Source organism: Bubalus kerabau, chromosome 4 (assembly GCF_029407905.1).
Source record: "Bubalus kerabau isolate K-KA32 ecotype Philippines breed swamp buffalo chromosome 4, PCC_UOA_SB_1v2, whole genome shotgun sequence".
NCBI lineage: Eukaryota > Metazoa > Chordata > Mammalia > Artiodactyla > Bovidae > Bubalus > Bubalus kerabau.
The window spans coordinates 94894244-94909577 of NC_073627.1; the positions used below are offsets into that span (position 1 = coordinate 94894244).

The following is a 15334-nucleotide window of genomic DNA, read 5'->3' on the forward strand; positions in this document are numbered from 1 at the left end:
AGACATACAGATGGCTAGCAAACACATGAAAAGATGCTCAACATCACTCATTATCAGAGAAATGCAAATCAAAACCACAATGAGGCACGATTTCATGCCAGTCAGAATGGCTGCTATCCAAAAGTCTACAAGCAGTAAATGCTGGAGAGGGTGTGGAGAAAAGGGAACCCTCTTGCACTGTTGATGGGAATGCAAACTAGTACAGCCACTATGGAGAACAGTGTGGAGATTCCTTAAAAAACTGGAAATAGAACTGCCATATGACCCAGCAATCCCACTGCTGGGCATACACACTGAGGAAACCAGAATCGAAAGAGACACGCGTACCCCAATGTTCATCGCAGCACTGTTTATAATAGCCGGGACATGGAAGCAACCTAGATGTCCATCAGCAGATGAATGGATAAGAAAGCAGTGGTACATATACACAATGGAGTATTACTCAGCCATTAAAAAGAATACATTTGAATCAGTTCTAATGAGGTGGATGAAACTGGAGCCTATTATACAGAGTGAAGTAAGCCAGAAAGAAAAACACCAATACAGTATACTAACGCATATATATGGAATTTAGAAAGAAGGTAACGATAACCCTGTATGCAAGACAGCAAAAGAGACACAGGTATATTGAACAGTCTTTTGGACTCTGTGGTAGAGGGCAAGGGTAGGATGATATGGGAGAATGGCATTGAAACATGTAAATTATCACATGTGAAATGAATCGCCAGTCCAGGTTCAATGCATGATACAGGTGCTCAGGGCTGGTGCACTGGGATGACCCAGAGGGATGGGATGGGGACAGAGGTGGGAGGGGGGTTCATGATGGGGAACACATGTACACCCATGGTGGATTCATGTCAATGTATGGCAAAACCAATACAATATTGTAAAGTAAAATAAATAAATTAATTAAAAAAACAAAGGCCCCCATAGCAACACAGAATACTGTGACAGAATAAATCTGGTGGAACTCACAGTCTTATTCTCACAGTTTCTTTTAACACTTTTAAAAGATACAGGCAGAAAAGAGTAGGAAATATATCATGGAAATATTGAAGATAATGACATTAATTTTAAAACCAAAGTGTGTCTCAGAAACTTGAATAGCTCTGGTGTTTCACTTGAAAACAACCAAAGCAAAAACAAATGCCAAAATCAAAATCATTCAAAGGCAAGACTTCAGAAGTAAATTATTCTCTAAGCACCTTTTGGGGCATATCCATTTTAAATATGAGAGAAGCTGGGTTTACAATTAGTTGTGTTAGTAGAATGAATAGGAAAAATAAGACACCACTCAATGCTGCCTACAAGAAACTCACTTAAGCTTCAAGGACAGACACAGGCTTAAAATGAAGGTATGGTAAAAGATATTCCTTGCAAATGGAAACCGAAAGAGAGCAAGGGTAGATATACATAAACTAGACAAAATAGTCTCTTAAGTCAAAAGTATAACAAGACACAAAGAAGGTCATTATATAATGATTAAGTGTTAATTCATTGAGAGGATATAATAGTGGTAAATGTATATGCATACAATATTGAAACACTTAAATATATTAAGCAAATACTAATAGAACTGAAGAGGGTAATACTCAACAATACAATAATAGTAGGGACTTCAGTGTCCCATTTTTCAACAGTGGATGAATCATTTGGATGGAAAATCAGTAAGAAAACATTAGACTTGAACTATATATTAAACCAAATGAACCCAACAGACATACATATATTCCATTCAACAAAAGTAGAATGCACAGGAAACAGTCTCTGGGATAGATCATATGATGAGTCACTAAGGAAGTCTTAACAATTTAAAAAGATCAAAATTGTACCAAGTATCTTTTTTTTTTTTTAACCACAATGCCACAAAGTTAAAGTCAATAACTAGAGATAACTAAAAAGATGCCAAATATGTGAAAATTAACACATTCCTGAATAACCAATGGATTGAAGACTAAGTATAAGAAAGAAATTTTAAAATCTTAAATAAAAATAGAAACACAACACAGCAAAATATATGGAATGCAGCAAAAACAGTGCCAAGAGGAAAGTTTTATAATGATAAGCGCTGCATTAAAAAAGTAAATAACCTATAACTAGAAAAGCAAGAACATATTAGGCCCATATTTAGCAGAAGGAAGGATATAATAAAGACCAGAGCAGAAACAAATAAAGAACAGATAAACAATGGGGAATGTTAATGAAACTGAGTTGATAATTTTTAAAAGATACAGGAAAGTGGCAAACTTTTAGCTAGACTTAACAGTCAAAGTTTGAAAAATTTCCCTCTAAGAACAGGAACAAGACAAAAGTTCCCACCTGCATTACTCCTATTCAATGTAGTACTGAAACATCATAGCCAGAGAAGGAAATAAAGGGTATCCAAATCAGAAAGGAAGAAGTAAAGTGTTTCTATTTGCTGATAATGTGATATTATATATAGAAATTCCCAATGACTTCACCAAAAACCATTAGAACTAATGAACAGATTCAGTAGTTTCAGGGTACAAAATCAACACACAAAACTCAGTTGTATTCCTATACATGGACAATAAACTTTCTGAAGAAGAAGCAGAGAAAGCAATCTCATTTATAATAGCATAAAAAACAGTAAAATATATAGGAGTAATTTTAACCAAGGTAGTGAAAAATTTATATACCAAGTATAAGACATAGAATTGGTGTCTTGATGAAAGAAATTGAAGAGGACACAAACAAATGGAAAGACATCCCATGTTCATGGGTTGAAAGTGTTAATATAGTTAAAATGTCCTTATTGCCCAAGGCTATCTGTAGATTCAGTGCAATACCTATCAAAATTCCAATGACTCTTTTTTTTTTTTTAACAGAAATAGAACAGATTATCCTAACGTTTGTATGGAACCACAAAAGACCTCAGATAGCCAAAGAAATCTTGAGAAAAAAGAGCAAAGTTGGAAGCATCATACCTGCTAATTTCAAACTATTATTGCAAAGCTATCATAATCAAAGCAGAAAAAAAATAACAAGCACATAGATCAACATAACCGAGTAGTGAGCCCAGAAATAAAGCCATACATATATGGTCAACTAATTTTTAATGAGGGAACCAAGAAAATACAATGGGCAAAGCATTCTTTAAGAAGTGATTTTGGGGAAAATGGACAGACACATTCAAAAGAATGAAACTGGACCATTATCTTACAACACAAAAATTAATAACTCAAAATGGATAAAGGTCTTGCATATGAGACATGAAACCATAAAGCTCCTAGAAGAAAACATAGGCAGTAAGTTCCCTAACATGGGTCTGGTGACAATTTTTTTAATTTGACACCTAAAGCAAAGGTAAAAAAGCAAAATATCAATAAGTGGGACTACATTAAAATACTTCTGCAGAGGAAGAGAAACAATCAATAAAATGAAAAGAGTATCTTTAGAATGGGAGAAAGTATCTACAAACCACATATCTGTTAGGAGATAAAATCTAAAATATATAAGTTACTCATACAACTCAAAACAAAAAGCTAAACAATCTGATTAAAAAATGAGCAGAGGACTTGAATAGACCTTTTTTTCAGAGAAGACATACATGCTTGTATCAAATCAACGTGTCTTACACCTTAAACTCACACAGTGTTATGTGAATTATGTCTCAGTGGAGTTGGAAGAAAGATTAATGTATTAAAGATTAATTGCATTAATTGCAGTTTCTCCTGTGGGGAGACTTAGGGTGAGGGCCTTAGTTAGCTCAGTTGGTAAAGAATCCGCCTGCAATGCAGAAGACCAGGATTCAGTCCCTGGGTGAAAACGATCTCCCGGAGGAGGACATGGTAACCCACTCCAGTATTCTTGCCTGGAAAATCCCATGGACAGAGGAGCCTGGCAGACTACAGCCCATGGGGTTGCAAGAGTTGGACGTGACTTAGCGACTAAACCACCACCTGTGACTTAATACACAACACAGAGTGTTTTTATCTTTTGATTTAAGTCAATATCAGAATACCATAATAGCAGGTCAGTTAATTTCACTCATTCCTGCCAGTTGCTTGCTATGCAGTCAAGTAGGCTGACAATAGACTACCATCCTGGTGGCTCAGATGGTAAAGAATCTGCCTGCCATGCAGGAGACTGGGGTTCGATCCCTAGATGGGGAAGATACCCTGGAGAAAAATGGCAACCCACTCCAGTATTCTTGCCTGAAGAATTCCATGGACAGAAGAGCTTGGTGGGCTACAGCCCATGGGGTTGCAAAGAGCTGGAGACAACTTAGTGATTAACAGGCAGACGATTGATGAACTCTTGATTTGCCTTTATATGAAAGAGATGGTTCCTTTCTTGTTCAAATATGACAAGAACTGCTCACTCTGGAGCACTGGTTTTAATCAAGGGAAGGTCTCTCTGACATTCATTCCAAATATGTGAATGATGGTCACAAAGTCCCTACATGCTAGTTAGCAGTTACAGCCTTTCTGTTCTTCATGCAAATTTTAATTCTTCCTTGTAATTTATGGGTATGTTTTTATGTTGATGGGTATAGTCATTATAGAAGTCCCTGATGACCGATCCTTAGGTCAACTGCTGTGATCTCTTATTTGCTCTGCTGAGAAATAGGCTATTGGGTGAAGGATTAAGGACCAGTAGCACGGGAAAATATGTTTTTCTTATTTACCTGCTCCATTTTGGTGTGCTCTAGCTTCGTTTCAGTGGAAAGACATGAAGGCTTTACATATTAACTATGTGCAGTCCAGGCATCTGGGGATGGAACCAACGGCTGACAAGTTTGTGTTGTATGTCACGGATGGGAAGCGACGCTCCATGGAGATACCATTTTACATTATAATCAACGCTACAAATGATGAAGCTCCTGATTTTATAGTGCAGAATATTACTGTAAGAAAGAAATTTGAATTTTTAGTCTCTCTTTATCATTTTCTAATTTTTATTTTCACCTAATCTATTTACATTGGTCTTGTGCACTTAACACATCAAGTTAGTGAGTAAAGAGGGCAGTAACCTATGTTATGTAATGCAATCACTTGATAAATATTTTTCTAATAGTAACGATGATGGTCATGATAATAATAATTGCTAACAGATAGCATCACATAGTTTATAGTTGTCTGTATATAGAATGCAGTACATGCTAATAGGTCCTGTTCTAAACCCTTTACATGTGTTCATACTGAATCCTCATAATAGGCTTTTAAAGTGACGGCATTATTATTGCCATGTAATAACTGCAATAAATGAGACTAAAAAGGTTAAGTTAGTGTCCCCAGATCACAGAGCTTGGCAGTAAGTAAAAAGTAGGGGATTTGCACCCTGGTGCTCTGATTCCATAGCATGCTACCTTAACCAGGGCTACAATAGCAAGGACTCTTAATTCACAAACTACAGGCATCTTTTTTATACAGCTGTTTATAAAGATATATGACAGGAAAAAAATACAATTTCAACCATTATTTTTGTGCAGTTTAAAAAGTCATTATATTATATAATAATATTTGTTAGTTTTATTTAAAAATTTAGACATAGCTAAAATAGCCTAGCATATCACTGCTGAGACAACTGTTGTCTTAAAAAAATAATATATGTGGTTAAACAAGTTAGAATGTTGTGAAACTTACACAGTGAACTATGAAATTCTCCCTCTTTAGCAATCCCTATGCATGGTCACTCCCCATCAGTTGAGTTTTCAGTAATTAATTTCCACAGAAGTAATTTGTGTCCATGCCAATGATATGTATGTATGTATGTATATGACTTTTCTGTATGTTTTCACCTACAAATCAGAGATCATTAATATACCCTCAGTTCAGTTCAGTTCAGTTCAGTCGCTCAGTCGTGTCCGACTCTTTGCGACCCCATGAATCGCAGCACGCCAGGCCTCCCTGTCCATCACCAACTCCTGGAGTTCACTCAAGCTCACGTCCATCAAGTCGGTGATGCCATCCAGCCATCTCATCCTCTGTCGTCCCTTTCTCCTCCTGCCCCCAAAGCCTCCCAGCATCAGAGTCTTTTCCAATGAGTCAACTCTTTGCATGAGGTGGCCAAAGTACTGGAGTTTCAGCTTTAGCATCATTCCTTCCAAAGAAATCCCGGGGCTGATCTCCTTCAGAATGGACTGGTTGGATCTCCTTGCAGTCCAAGGGACTCTCAAGAGTCTTCTCCAACACCACAGTTCAAAAGCATCAATTCTTCGGTGCTCAGCTTTCTTCACAGTCCAACTCTCACATATGTACATGACCACTGGAAAAACCATAGCCTTGACTAGATGGACCTTTGTTGGCAAAGTAATGTCTCTGCTTTTGATTGTGCTATCTAGGTTGGTCATAACTTTCCTTCCAAGGAGTAAGCGTCTTTTAATTTTATGGATACCCTACTTTCTACTTAAAAAAAAACCTTTGATTACTATACATTAATATTTTCATATAAGCATATAATTATTTTTAAACAATCCTAATTTTTATACAATTATTTAATCCAGATTTACTCATAACATATTCTGATTAAATGAATGAGTACTGGCTTTGGAATATGAGGGACTTGGTGTTGTTGTTTACTAGTCGTAGGGTTCTGGGTAAGTTATTTCTCTCCGTGTTTTTGTTTCCTCATCTGCAAAATGTGTATCAGATCTTCCTTTAGGATGGCCATGACTATCATGATGGTCAGGCACATTTTGCTGTTGTTCAGTTGCTAAGTCATGTCTTACTCTTTGCAACCCCATGGACTGTAGCACCCCAGGCTCCTCTGTCCTCCACTGTCTCCTGGAGTTTGCTTAAATTCATGTCCATTGAGTTGGTGATGCTATCTAACCATCTCCTTAGAAAATTCTTATTAAATAGGTGTCATTCATATTAGTCTTGTTACGTCTGTCATCTTTTTCCAGACATTGATCAAAGTTGCTTTGAAACCATTATTTTGCCTTATTTTTCACTAAAAATTATCAAATTCTAAATGCAAAAGTCTTTATTTGATTTTAATTTTCTGCCAAGTCTTAATGGTATATAACACTTAAAAGGATGAGACTTAAAAGTCTCAGGATGAGACTTAAGAGCCAGCTCCTGCCGTTCCTCTTCTGTTGGCACATGGATTTCTCCAGAGATCACTTCAGTAATTATGAGACAGAGAAGAAATTACAAATGACTCCTTCTATACCTACCTCTATTGTCTTGTATCTATCTCGGGTTGGAGTTTCTGAAATAATTAGGCCACTGGGAATTTGTCTCTTGCTCTTCTCTGAAAGTAATCATGCCTTTTTTCTCCCCTGTGGATTGCTTACAGAGGCTGTTGAAGAGTAACAAATATGGAGCCCCATGTGTTATTGGCAGAGCTGGCTTTAAGCTTCACGTGGGTTTTTAAAATAGTCATATGTATTTTGCTTTCTTGTGGAAAAGTGTATTTATTTTATAGCTAGCTGGGCTTCCATCACATTGTGTTGCAACTTGTAGCACAAAAAAATTGAGATTTTAAAGTTATTATAATCTATTTCAAGGCTGTCTACCAGTGAGTTTCTGTGTTTTATGTCTATTTATCTAAATCTTTTATTTATAATCTCAATAAATTATTGAATGTGCAAACAAGAATCTCACATTTTTTTGGATAAAATTTCCAAGTCATCTTTTGAATGAATTTACCATTTTGTAAATGGGAAAGGCTGCCATACCATGAGTCCAGGAGTCCCGAGCTTTATAGAGAAAGATGATTAGAACATCTTTTTTAGGTTGCTTTATTAAAGTTTTTGGAGAAAAATGCAAGTTAGTATCAAAGATGGTTCCCTCCTTCCATCACCGTGCATTAAATTATTATGCCATCTCAGTTTTTAAAATGTAGGCCAGATAAAAGGGAACCAGCATAATTTTAGCCTAAATGTCAGATATTATGATTCTTGTTATGTACATCCAAGTAGTTGTAGGAAGGCTCTTTTCAAAGTCCTTAAGAGAGGCTGAAGAGAGAGTATTTTCACAAGTCTAAAGCCCATGTCTTCTTCAAACGTAAAATGTCCACTCAGCCACAAAGACATTCTTGGATTCCTCCACCCTTTCCTACTTCTTGTTTATCTGTATTTAGTAGTGCTAGGTATTTTTTTCCTTGTCTTATAATTAATGATGAACAGGCCATCACAGTCTCATTTGGACTTTGATTCTTTAGAATATTCATATTCTTACAGTGATTCTATACGTGCCCAATAAGCACATGCTAAACTCATATACTCATATTATTTAGATCTTGCTGTATTTCACAGTAGGAAGCAGAAATACTTTTTTTTTTCTTTTTTTTTTTTCAATTCTATTTTATTTTTAGACTTTACATAACTGTATTAGTTTTGCCAAATATCAAAATGAATCCGCCACAGGTATACATGTGTTCCCCATCCCGAACCTCCCTCCCTCCTCCCTCCCCATTCCATCCCTCTGGGTCGTCCCAGTGCACCAGCCCCAAGCATCCAGTATCGTGCATCGAACCTGGACTGGCAACTCGTTTCATACATGATATTTTACATGTTTCAATGCCATTCTCCCAAATCTTCCCACCCTCTCCCTCTCTCACAGAGTCCATAAGACTGTTCTATACATCAGAAATACTTTTTTGTTCCCTTGCTATGAGAAAAAGAAGATGAAGATGACTAAGTACCATGTTAATGGTACAAATGTTTCTAAATAACTAGATCCTACATGAAATGAAAACCATTCAGTTCTCTTTATGCTTAAAGGATTATGAAACTTGAAGTGGGAAGGGGGGTTGTTCAGGCAAATTAGTGGTGTGAGGACAGAGAAGAGATCAGGGACCCAGCATTAAAATACATACTGTTGTGTATCCAGGAGGATCCTCTCAACTGTGGTTGACTCTAATTGAGATATAGCAGTGTTTGCTGCAATGACAAAAATTAAAAACACCTAACATCCCCCAGTGTGTATAGCAGATATTTATGCAATTTGTAAAGCAGAAAAAAAGAACTGTGAGAGCAGCAAGGTTCAGAGGTTAAAATGGCAGGTTAGGACAGCCAGGGTCTACACCCAGTTTTACAACTGAACTCTGTGACTTCCAGAAAGCAAGCATCCTTTTGGTTGCTTTAGTCCCTGATCTTTGAATTATGAATCATATATATGAGATTAAATATAATATATATATATATGTTTATATATATATATCCTTAGTCCTTCATGGATAGGATAAAGTGCTTTGAAATCTTCAGAAAAATGCATGAGAAAGATGAGTAGATTTCTTATTGTCTTCTAAGGTCATTTTAAACTAGCAATTTCTTTTTAGGACTCATTACACACAAACCTCATGGAAAATTTGTGAGGATCTCTTAAAATTATTATAGGATATTTTAAAATTATTTTTTGAGCTTTTTGCCAAAAGAAAGACAGGTTTCATTTCACATGCAGCTGACTTCTCTTGTCTTTGTTTAGGTGTGTGAGGGTCAGATGAGAGAGCTGGATTCTTCCATCATCAGTGCTACTGACCGGGACATTCCCAAGAACCCCTTGCTGTTCAGTATCACTCACAAACCGCGTCATGGCCTCCTCATCAACAGGGCATTTAGCAGAAACTTTTTTCAATATAAGCAATCAGCCAACCCTGGCCAGAAGCATGAACTTGTGTACAACTTTTCCATGGAACTTCTCAAGAATGGTATATCATGTTTCATTTCAATTTGTTTGTTGTTGTTGATTTAATAATTTAACCCAGAAAAGATAGTAATAAATCACAGAAAGAGGAATTGAAGAAATGGCCTTTGCCTGTATTCATTTATCTCTCAAGGATTTTCTCTGGGCTCTGGATTAATGCAGAACATGAAGTCTCAGCTAGACAGAGTGGGTAATTGAAAAAGAATTAATATCTTGTCTTTCACCTTAAGAGCATCAGTAAAAATAATATTTGTGAATTTTAATATTTTATCCCAAGGTTTTAATCACATAATAAAAAAAATTCCTTTTTAAAACAATCAAGATTATGGAACTAAATTTGAAGAGATTTGTCTGTCAAAACCTCCACATTTGAAACAAATATAGAACAACCTATAATAACTCATTATTCTCTGAGGTGATAATGTGCTCTTTAAGGAAATGACACATTGAAATAGCAGCCTAAAGTATTTTTTCATTACCCTTTTTGAAAAATTGATCTTATCCCATTTGCTCATGTGCTCAGATATATCCAACTCTTTGTGACCCTATGAAGTATAGCCTGCCAGGCTCCTCTGTCCATGTGATTTTTCAGGGAAGAATACTGGAGTGTATTGCTGTTTCCTTCTCCAGGGGATCTTCCTGACCCAGGGATCAAACCTAAAACTCTGTCAAACTGTTTTCCAAAAGTAGCTGCATCATTTTACTTTTCTACCAGCTACATATGAAAGTTCCATTTTTTCCATATGAATGTTATATAGGCTTTAAAAATAGTTTTTTATTTAAGTTTTGATTCACCTAAAATTTATTTTGATTGTTGGCTTGAGATAGGGATCTAAATGCAAATTCCCCTAAGTAATGAACTAATTTTTTGTTTCATTTAGATACTGTCACCATTGTTCTCTTTCAGTTTATTGAATAATATATTTTTTCTCAATGACTTTAAGTAAGACCCTTATCAAATACTAACTTATTTAAATAGAAACTTTTAATGAACTAGGAGGGTACTCTTACTTTATAAAATAGTTTGATTTTACCTTATTGTGCTGATTAATGAGCTCACGCTAATAGCAATGCTTTGGAAATTATTTGTGACAGATTTTGAAATGGTTTAATCATAAGAAAGATTTACTTTCTCTTTTTTCCCTTTGTCCAGGAATGAGGTTGATGTATGTGCATGATGATTCAGAGAGTCTTGCTGATGACTTTACAATCCAGGTGTCAGACGGGAAACATAAGATACTTAAAACCATTTTTGTAGAGGTCACCCCAGTTAATGATGAGAAACCAATGCTGAGCAAGTAAGTTACCTGAAAAGAGTCCATTTGAGATTCTATAGGAAGTTCTAAGGTCTGGAATACCAGATGCAAGTGTAATGTATTTCCTCCAGAGAGAAGTCTTTAACAACTCCTGACTGTTGCAACTTTCCCACGGACTTAAGCACCTAGAACCTTCAGTGCAAATGTTAGTTAACATTACTCCTCCTTAAAATTTCTCAAATTGGCCTTTTAATTATTTGGTTTTCCTCTAAAAGTTCTATTTAGTTGTCAGTAATTCCAAATGACCATACATACAATACAGAATGAACAGTGTACTAAATATTTAAGCACATGCACGTGTACACGTACACACAAACCAGAGAGTAATTAATAAATAAATTCAACTAAAGTGTGATCATACAACTGAAGACAGTCCTTACTGTGGGTTTGGTTAAGCTTTGAACTAAGAGTGGCTGAGGGAAATATATTGCCGTGATTTTTTTCACCTTCATATTTCATTGTCCTCCAGTCCTCTTCTGTGTTCCGTAGGGATCAATACCCTGTTGCCACCTGAGGTCAAGATGATCACCTTTTAAAAATTCTGTACTGATATTATTCATTGCAAACTTTCTCAGGAGCTGATCAGTTTGATCATAGCTACAGAGTCTTCATCAGTTATATATCTTTAGTTCCAGCCATTTATCTTATCATTGGCAACTGTAGAGAACTGTCCAAGGTCAAAACTTTAGGAAGCTCAACTCTTCTAAGGTCCTAGATGGAGGGAGTTGTGTGCGTCTTGGTACCTCTTTGACCATGTCAATGGTGTAGCATGATGGGCATTGAGTAGACAGTCTAAGTTTTTATTAGGATGTGAACAACTTCTTAAAAGTGTGTAAACTCCCAAAGTCTCCTCTACTTTACAGAAAAGAAACAAATCCCTTCCTTATCTTGCTGTTTCCTTATGGCCACTGAGGTCCTTGGAAAGCATTATGGGAAATGCTGGAGATAATTTTTTGGAGAGTTGCATCTCAGACATCAGATTGACTAAGAGTATTCAATAAGAAATTTTTGTGTGTATGTCCTTAGGATTTGTGTATTTATAAAAATTAAAAATTTTTTCAAATCGTGTTGATTTCTGGGCTTATAACTCATCTTCCTTTTGAAACGTTTTTCCTTATTTAAGGAATAATTATTTGTTTAAATTTATTTTCATTGGATTATAGTTCCTTTACACTGTTGTGTTCCCTGGTGGCCCAGATGGTAAAGAATCTGCCTACAGGAGACCCAGGTTTGCTTCCTGGGTTGGGAAGATCCCCTGGAGAAGGGAATGACTACCCACTCCAATATTCTTAACTGGAGAATACCATGGACAGATGAGCCTGGCAGTCTGCAGTCCATGGGGTCACAAAGAGTCAAATATGACTGAGTGACTAAAACTACTTTCTACTGTTCAGCAAAATGAATCAGTGATACACATACTATTTCTGTATTTTCTAACTGGAATTTTGGATTAGTATAATCCTGATTTATAAAATTGAATATTTGAAAGATATTTTGGTAGTAAAGAGCCTCCTTTCTGATGACCTCACTTTATCTAAGAAAGAGGGAGAGAGATGAAAAATGATGTTTATTAAATGCTTTCTATACAACAGTGTGCTGGATTTGTTCACATATATTTATTTAAATCCCCACCAAAATTGTGTCAAGTAGCTATTGTTTTCTTCACTAAGATAACTGAGCCCAGAAAAGTAAATGACTTAAGGCACTCATTCAGTCTTATCTGATTTACTATTTCTTGCTAGATTCTTGCCGTTAAACCTCCTGGCATAGCTTCATCTACAGAATCACCAAAGTTCCTTCAGCCCTGCTTTGAAGTTTCTCCTTTTTTTCCCTTCTGTTCTTTTCCCTTCCATATGTGTCCTTGAGCATATCGCCTCTTGCCTTCTCTCAGAACATGCTCCATTATTTTTTCTCAACTGCATCTTCCATCTCTTCCGTTTTCATTCCTTCTGCTAACAAGACACGGGGATATAGTTAATAGTGAAGGGAGCAAATTCTGGAGCCAAACTGTCTTGATTCAGCCACTTATGGGTCGTGTGATCTTGGGGGAAAAAGAATGTGAAAGTTCTGGTCTTCAGTCTTGTTCAACTCTATGGACTGTAGCCCGCCAGGATCTTCTGTTCATGGAATTCTCCAGGCAAGAATACTGGAATGGGTAACCATTCTCCTCTCCAGGGGATCTTCCTGACCCAGTGATCAAGCTCAGGTCTCCCATACTACAGGCAGATTCTTTACCATTTAAGCCACCAGGGAAGCCCAGATTTGATATTGAATGTATTATTTAACCTCTTGCTACCTCTTTGTCAACCTCTTTGTAAATGAGAGTAATAACAGTATCCTTTTCATGTGGTTGTTGAAGGGGTTCAATGAATTAAAATATGTAAAAGTATTTGAAAGGCTGGTTAGTACCTAGTAAGTTCTCATAAATGTCAGTTATTATCATTATTGCTAGCAGGTATCTTCGTTTTAGACTGCATTGATGACCCAGTCCCTCATTCATTTCAGTGCCAAACTGTTTGGAGAAATAGCTTGTGTTTGCTTCTTCCATTTCTGCCCACTGTCTCCAAATCTAATGGCTTTCCCACCAAATCTAATGGCTTTTCTCATCTGGCTGGACCTTGTTAGTGCATTTGACACCATTTCTTTGGTATTCTTTTTAGATGCTATAGTCGGTGGTTTTGACTCATGGGGTTGAACCCCCTTAGCCTACATTTGATTCTAGTGATGGAATATGCCCTACACCTGTCCATACCCTCCTGAAGTACCTGTTGCTGCTGCTGCTAAGTCGCTTCAGTCGTGTCCGACTGTGCGACCCCATAGACGGCAGCCCACCAAGCTCCCCCGTCCCTGGGATTCTCCAGGCAAGAACACTGGAGTGGGTTGCCATTTCCTTCTCCAGGGCATGAAAGTGAGAAGTGAAAGTGAAGTCGCTCAGTCGTGTCCGACTCTTAGCGACCCCATGGACTGCAGCCTACCAGGCTCCTCCATCCATGGGATTCTCCAGGCAAGAGTACTGGAGTGGGGTGCCATTGCCTTCTCTTTAAGTACCTATAGTGCTCTGCTTTTCAGCCTCTGGGCAGCAGTGGCTCATTCAGCCCCTGTCCTGGCACAGGGGAAAACACTCTGAGGACATTCTCCACCTGTGAGAGGTAGTAGATAATGTGAGGGTCCCAGCCTCCCATCCTTCAGAGGTAAAATTTGTGGCATTTTTGACGTGACTCTTCAACAGATCCCCAGTAGGACTGAGTCCCATAGCAATCTTAACTGCTACGTTGTTGCCCTTTCCTCCTCCCCTCCCTCTCACTTGTTCTGAGGTCACTTCCCAAATAAATTACCTACACTGAGCCTTTGTCCCTTTCAGGGTAACACACTGTGACACACTTTCTTCTCTCTTGAACCCTCATTTTCTGACCATTTCTTTCTACCAGACTCTTTATCATCTTCATTGTATTGGGTTCCTGTTTCAGTTCATCTATTTCTATTAAAAACACCACTGGGAATTCCCTGGTGGTCCAACGGTTAGGACTCCATGCACTCACTGCCAGAGGCTGGAATTCAATACCTGGTCAGGGAACTAAGACCCACAAGATGTGAGGCCAAAAAAATAAATAAATAAATAAAATCACCACTAATCTCCATAAGTCCCAAACCACCATTCTAACCTCCTAGAATGATGTTGATCTTGGAGAGACAGCAATGAGTGTTCCTGAAGAAAGATCTTAGTCTCTTGCCCCAGAATTGAACCTGGGTAGCGTGGACGAAAATGAGGAATCCTCACCACTAGACAACAAGGGTCTAGAGGCTAGAAGCAAAGTGACTCTGGCTCTTATCCTCAGTGAAAAATGCATTTCTCAAGGAGGCCAAAACTGTAAAAACAGGTACAAAGTTTATTATCAGAGACACAGTATAGCATATGGGAGAGCACGTAGAGAATCATTTTGTGTGTTTAAGAGTGAAGCAAGGCAGAAATACACACCTGTAGAGAAAGAGTGTGTGTCCACCCTAATGAGGAGGAGTGCAGTAAGGGGGTGATTTTAAATCACTAATATAGGACCGTACTTCCAGATCTTTGTTTACCTTTGGCTAATTATCTTGTTTCTTTTCCCATATGTGACCTGTTCAAGGATTCTCCCCAACATGTGTGCGCACCTTTTTACTAAGATGGATTCACTGCAGATGCTTGTGGGTACATGTTCACACAGTTGGTGCCCCCTGCCTTTTGACCACCAAGGAGTCTTCCTGCATTTGTGCAGAGAAGTTTTCCTTGACCTCGGGATTGGTCCTCTTGTCTCTTTACTTCAGCAGCGCTCAGCTTCTGCCACTAGCTTTGTCCTTGGAGTGTCTAGGTGAGAACAAAACTGCAAGTTTACTCCAGTTGACAAACAGCAGCTGTTCAGCCCA

At 37.6% G+C, this 15334-nt stretch overlaps 1 protein-coding gene across 1 annotated transcript in view; it reads left to right on the top strand.

Moving 5' to 3' along the window:
- The window catches only part of FREM1 (FRAS1 related extracellular matrix 1), a 273665-nt gene that overhangs the window by 200305 nt on the left and 58026 nt on the right, over window positions 1-15334 (top strand). The window contains exons 22-24 of the mRNA XM_055578036.1: window positions 4676-4872; window positions 9399-9621; window positions 10771-10915. Coding sequence (XP_055434011.1) covers window positions 4676-4872; window positions 9399-9621; window positions 10771-10915 — 565 coding nt within the window. The remainder of the gene's footprint in view (window positions 1-4675; window positions 4873-9398; window positions 9622-10770; window positions 10916-15334) is intronic.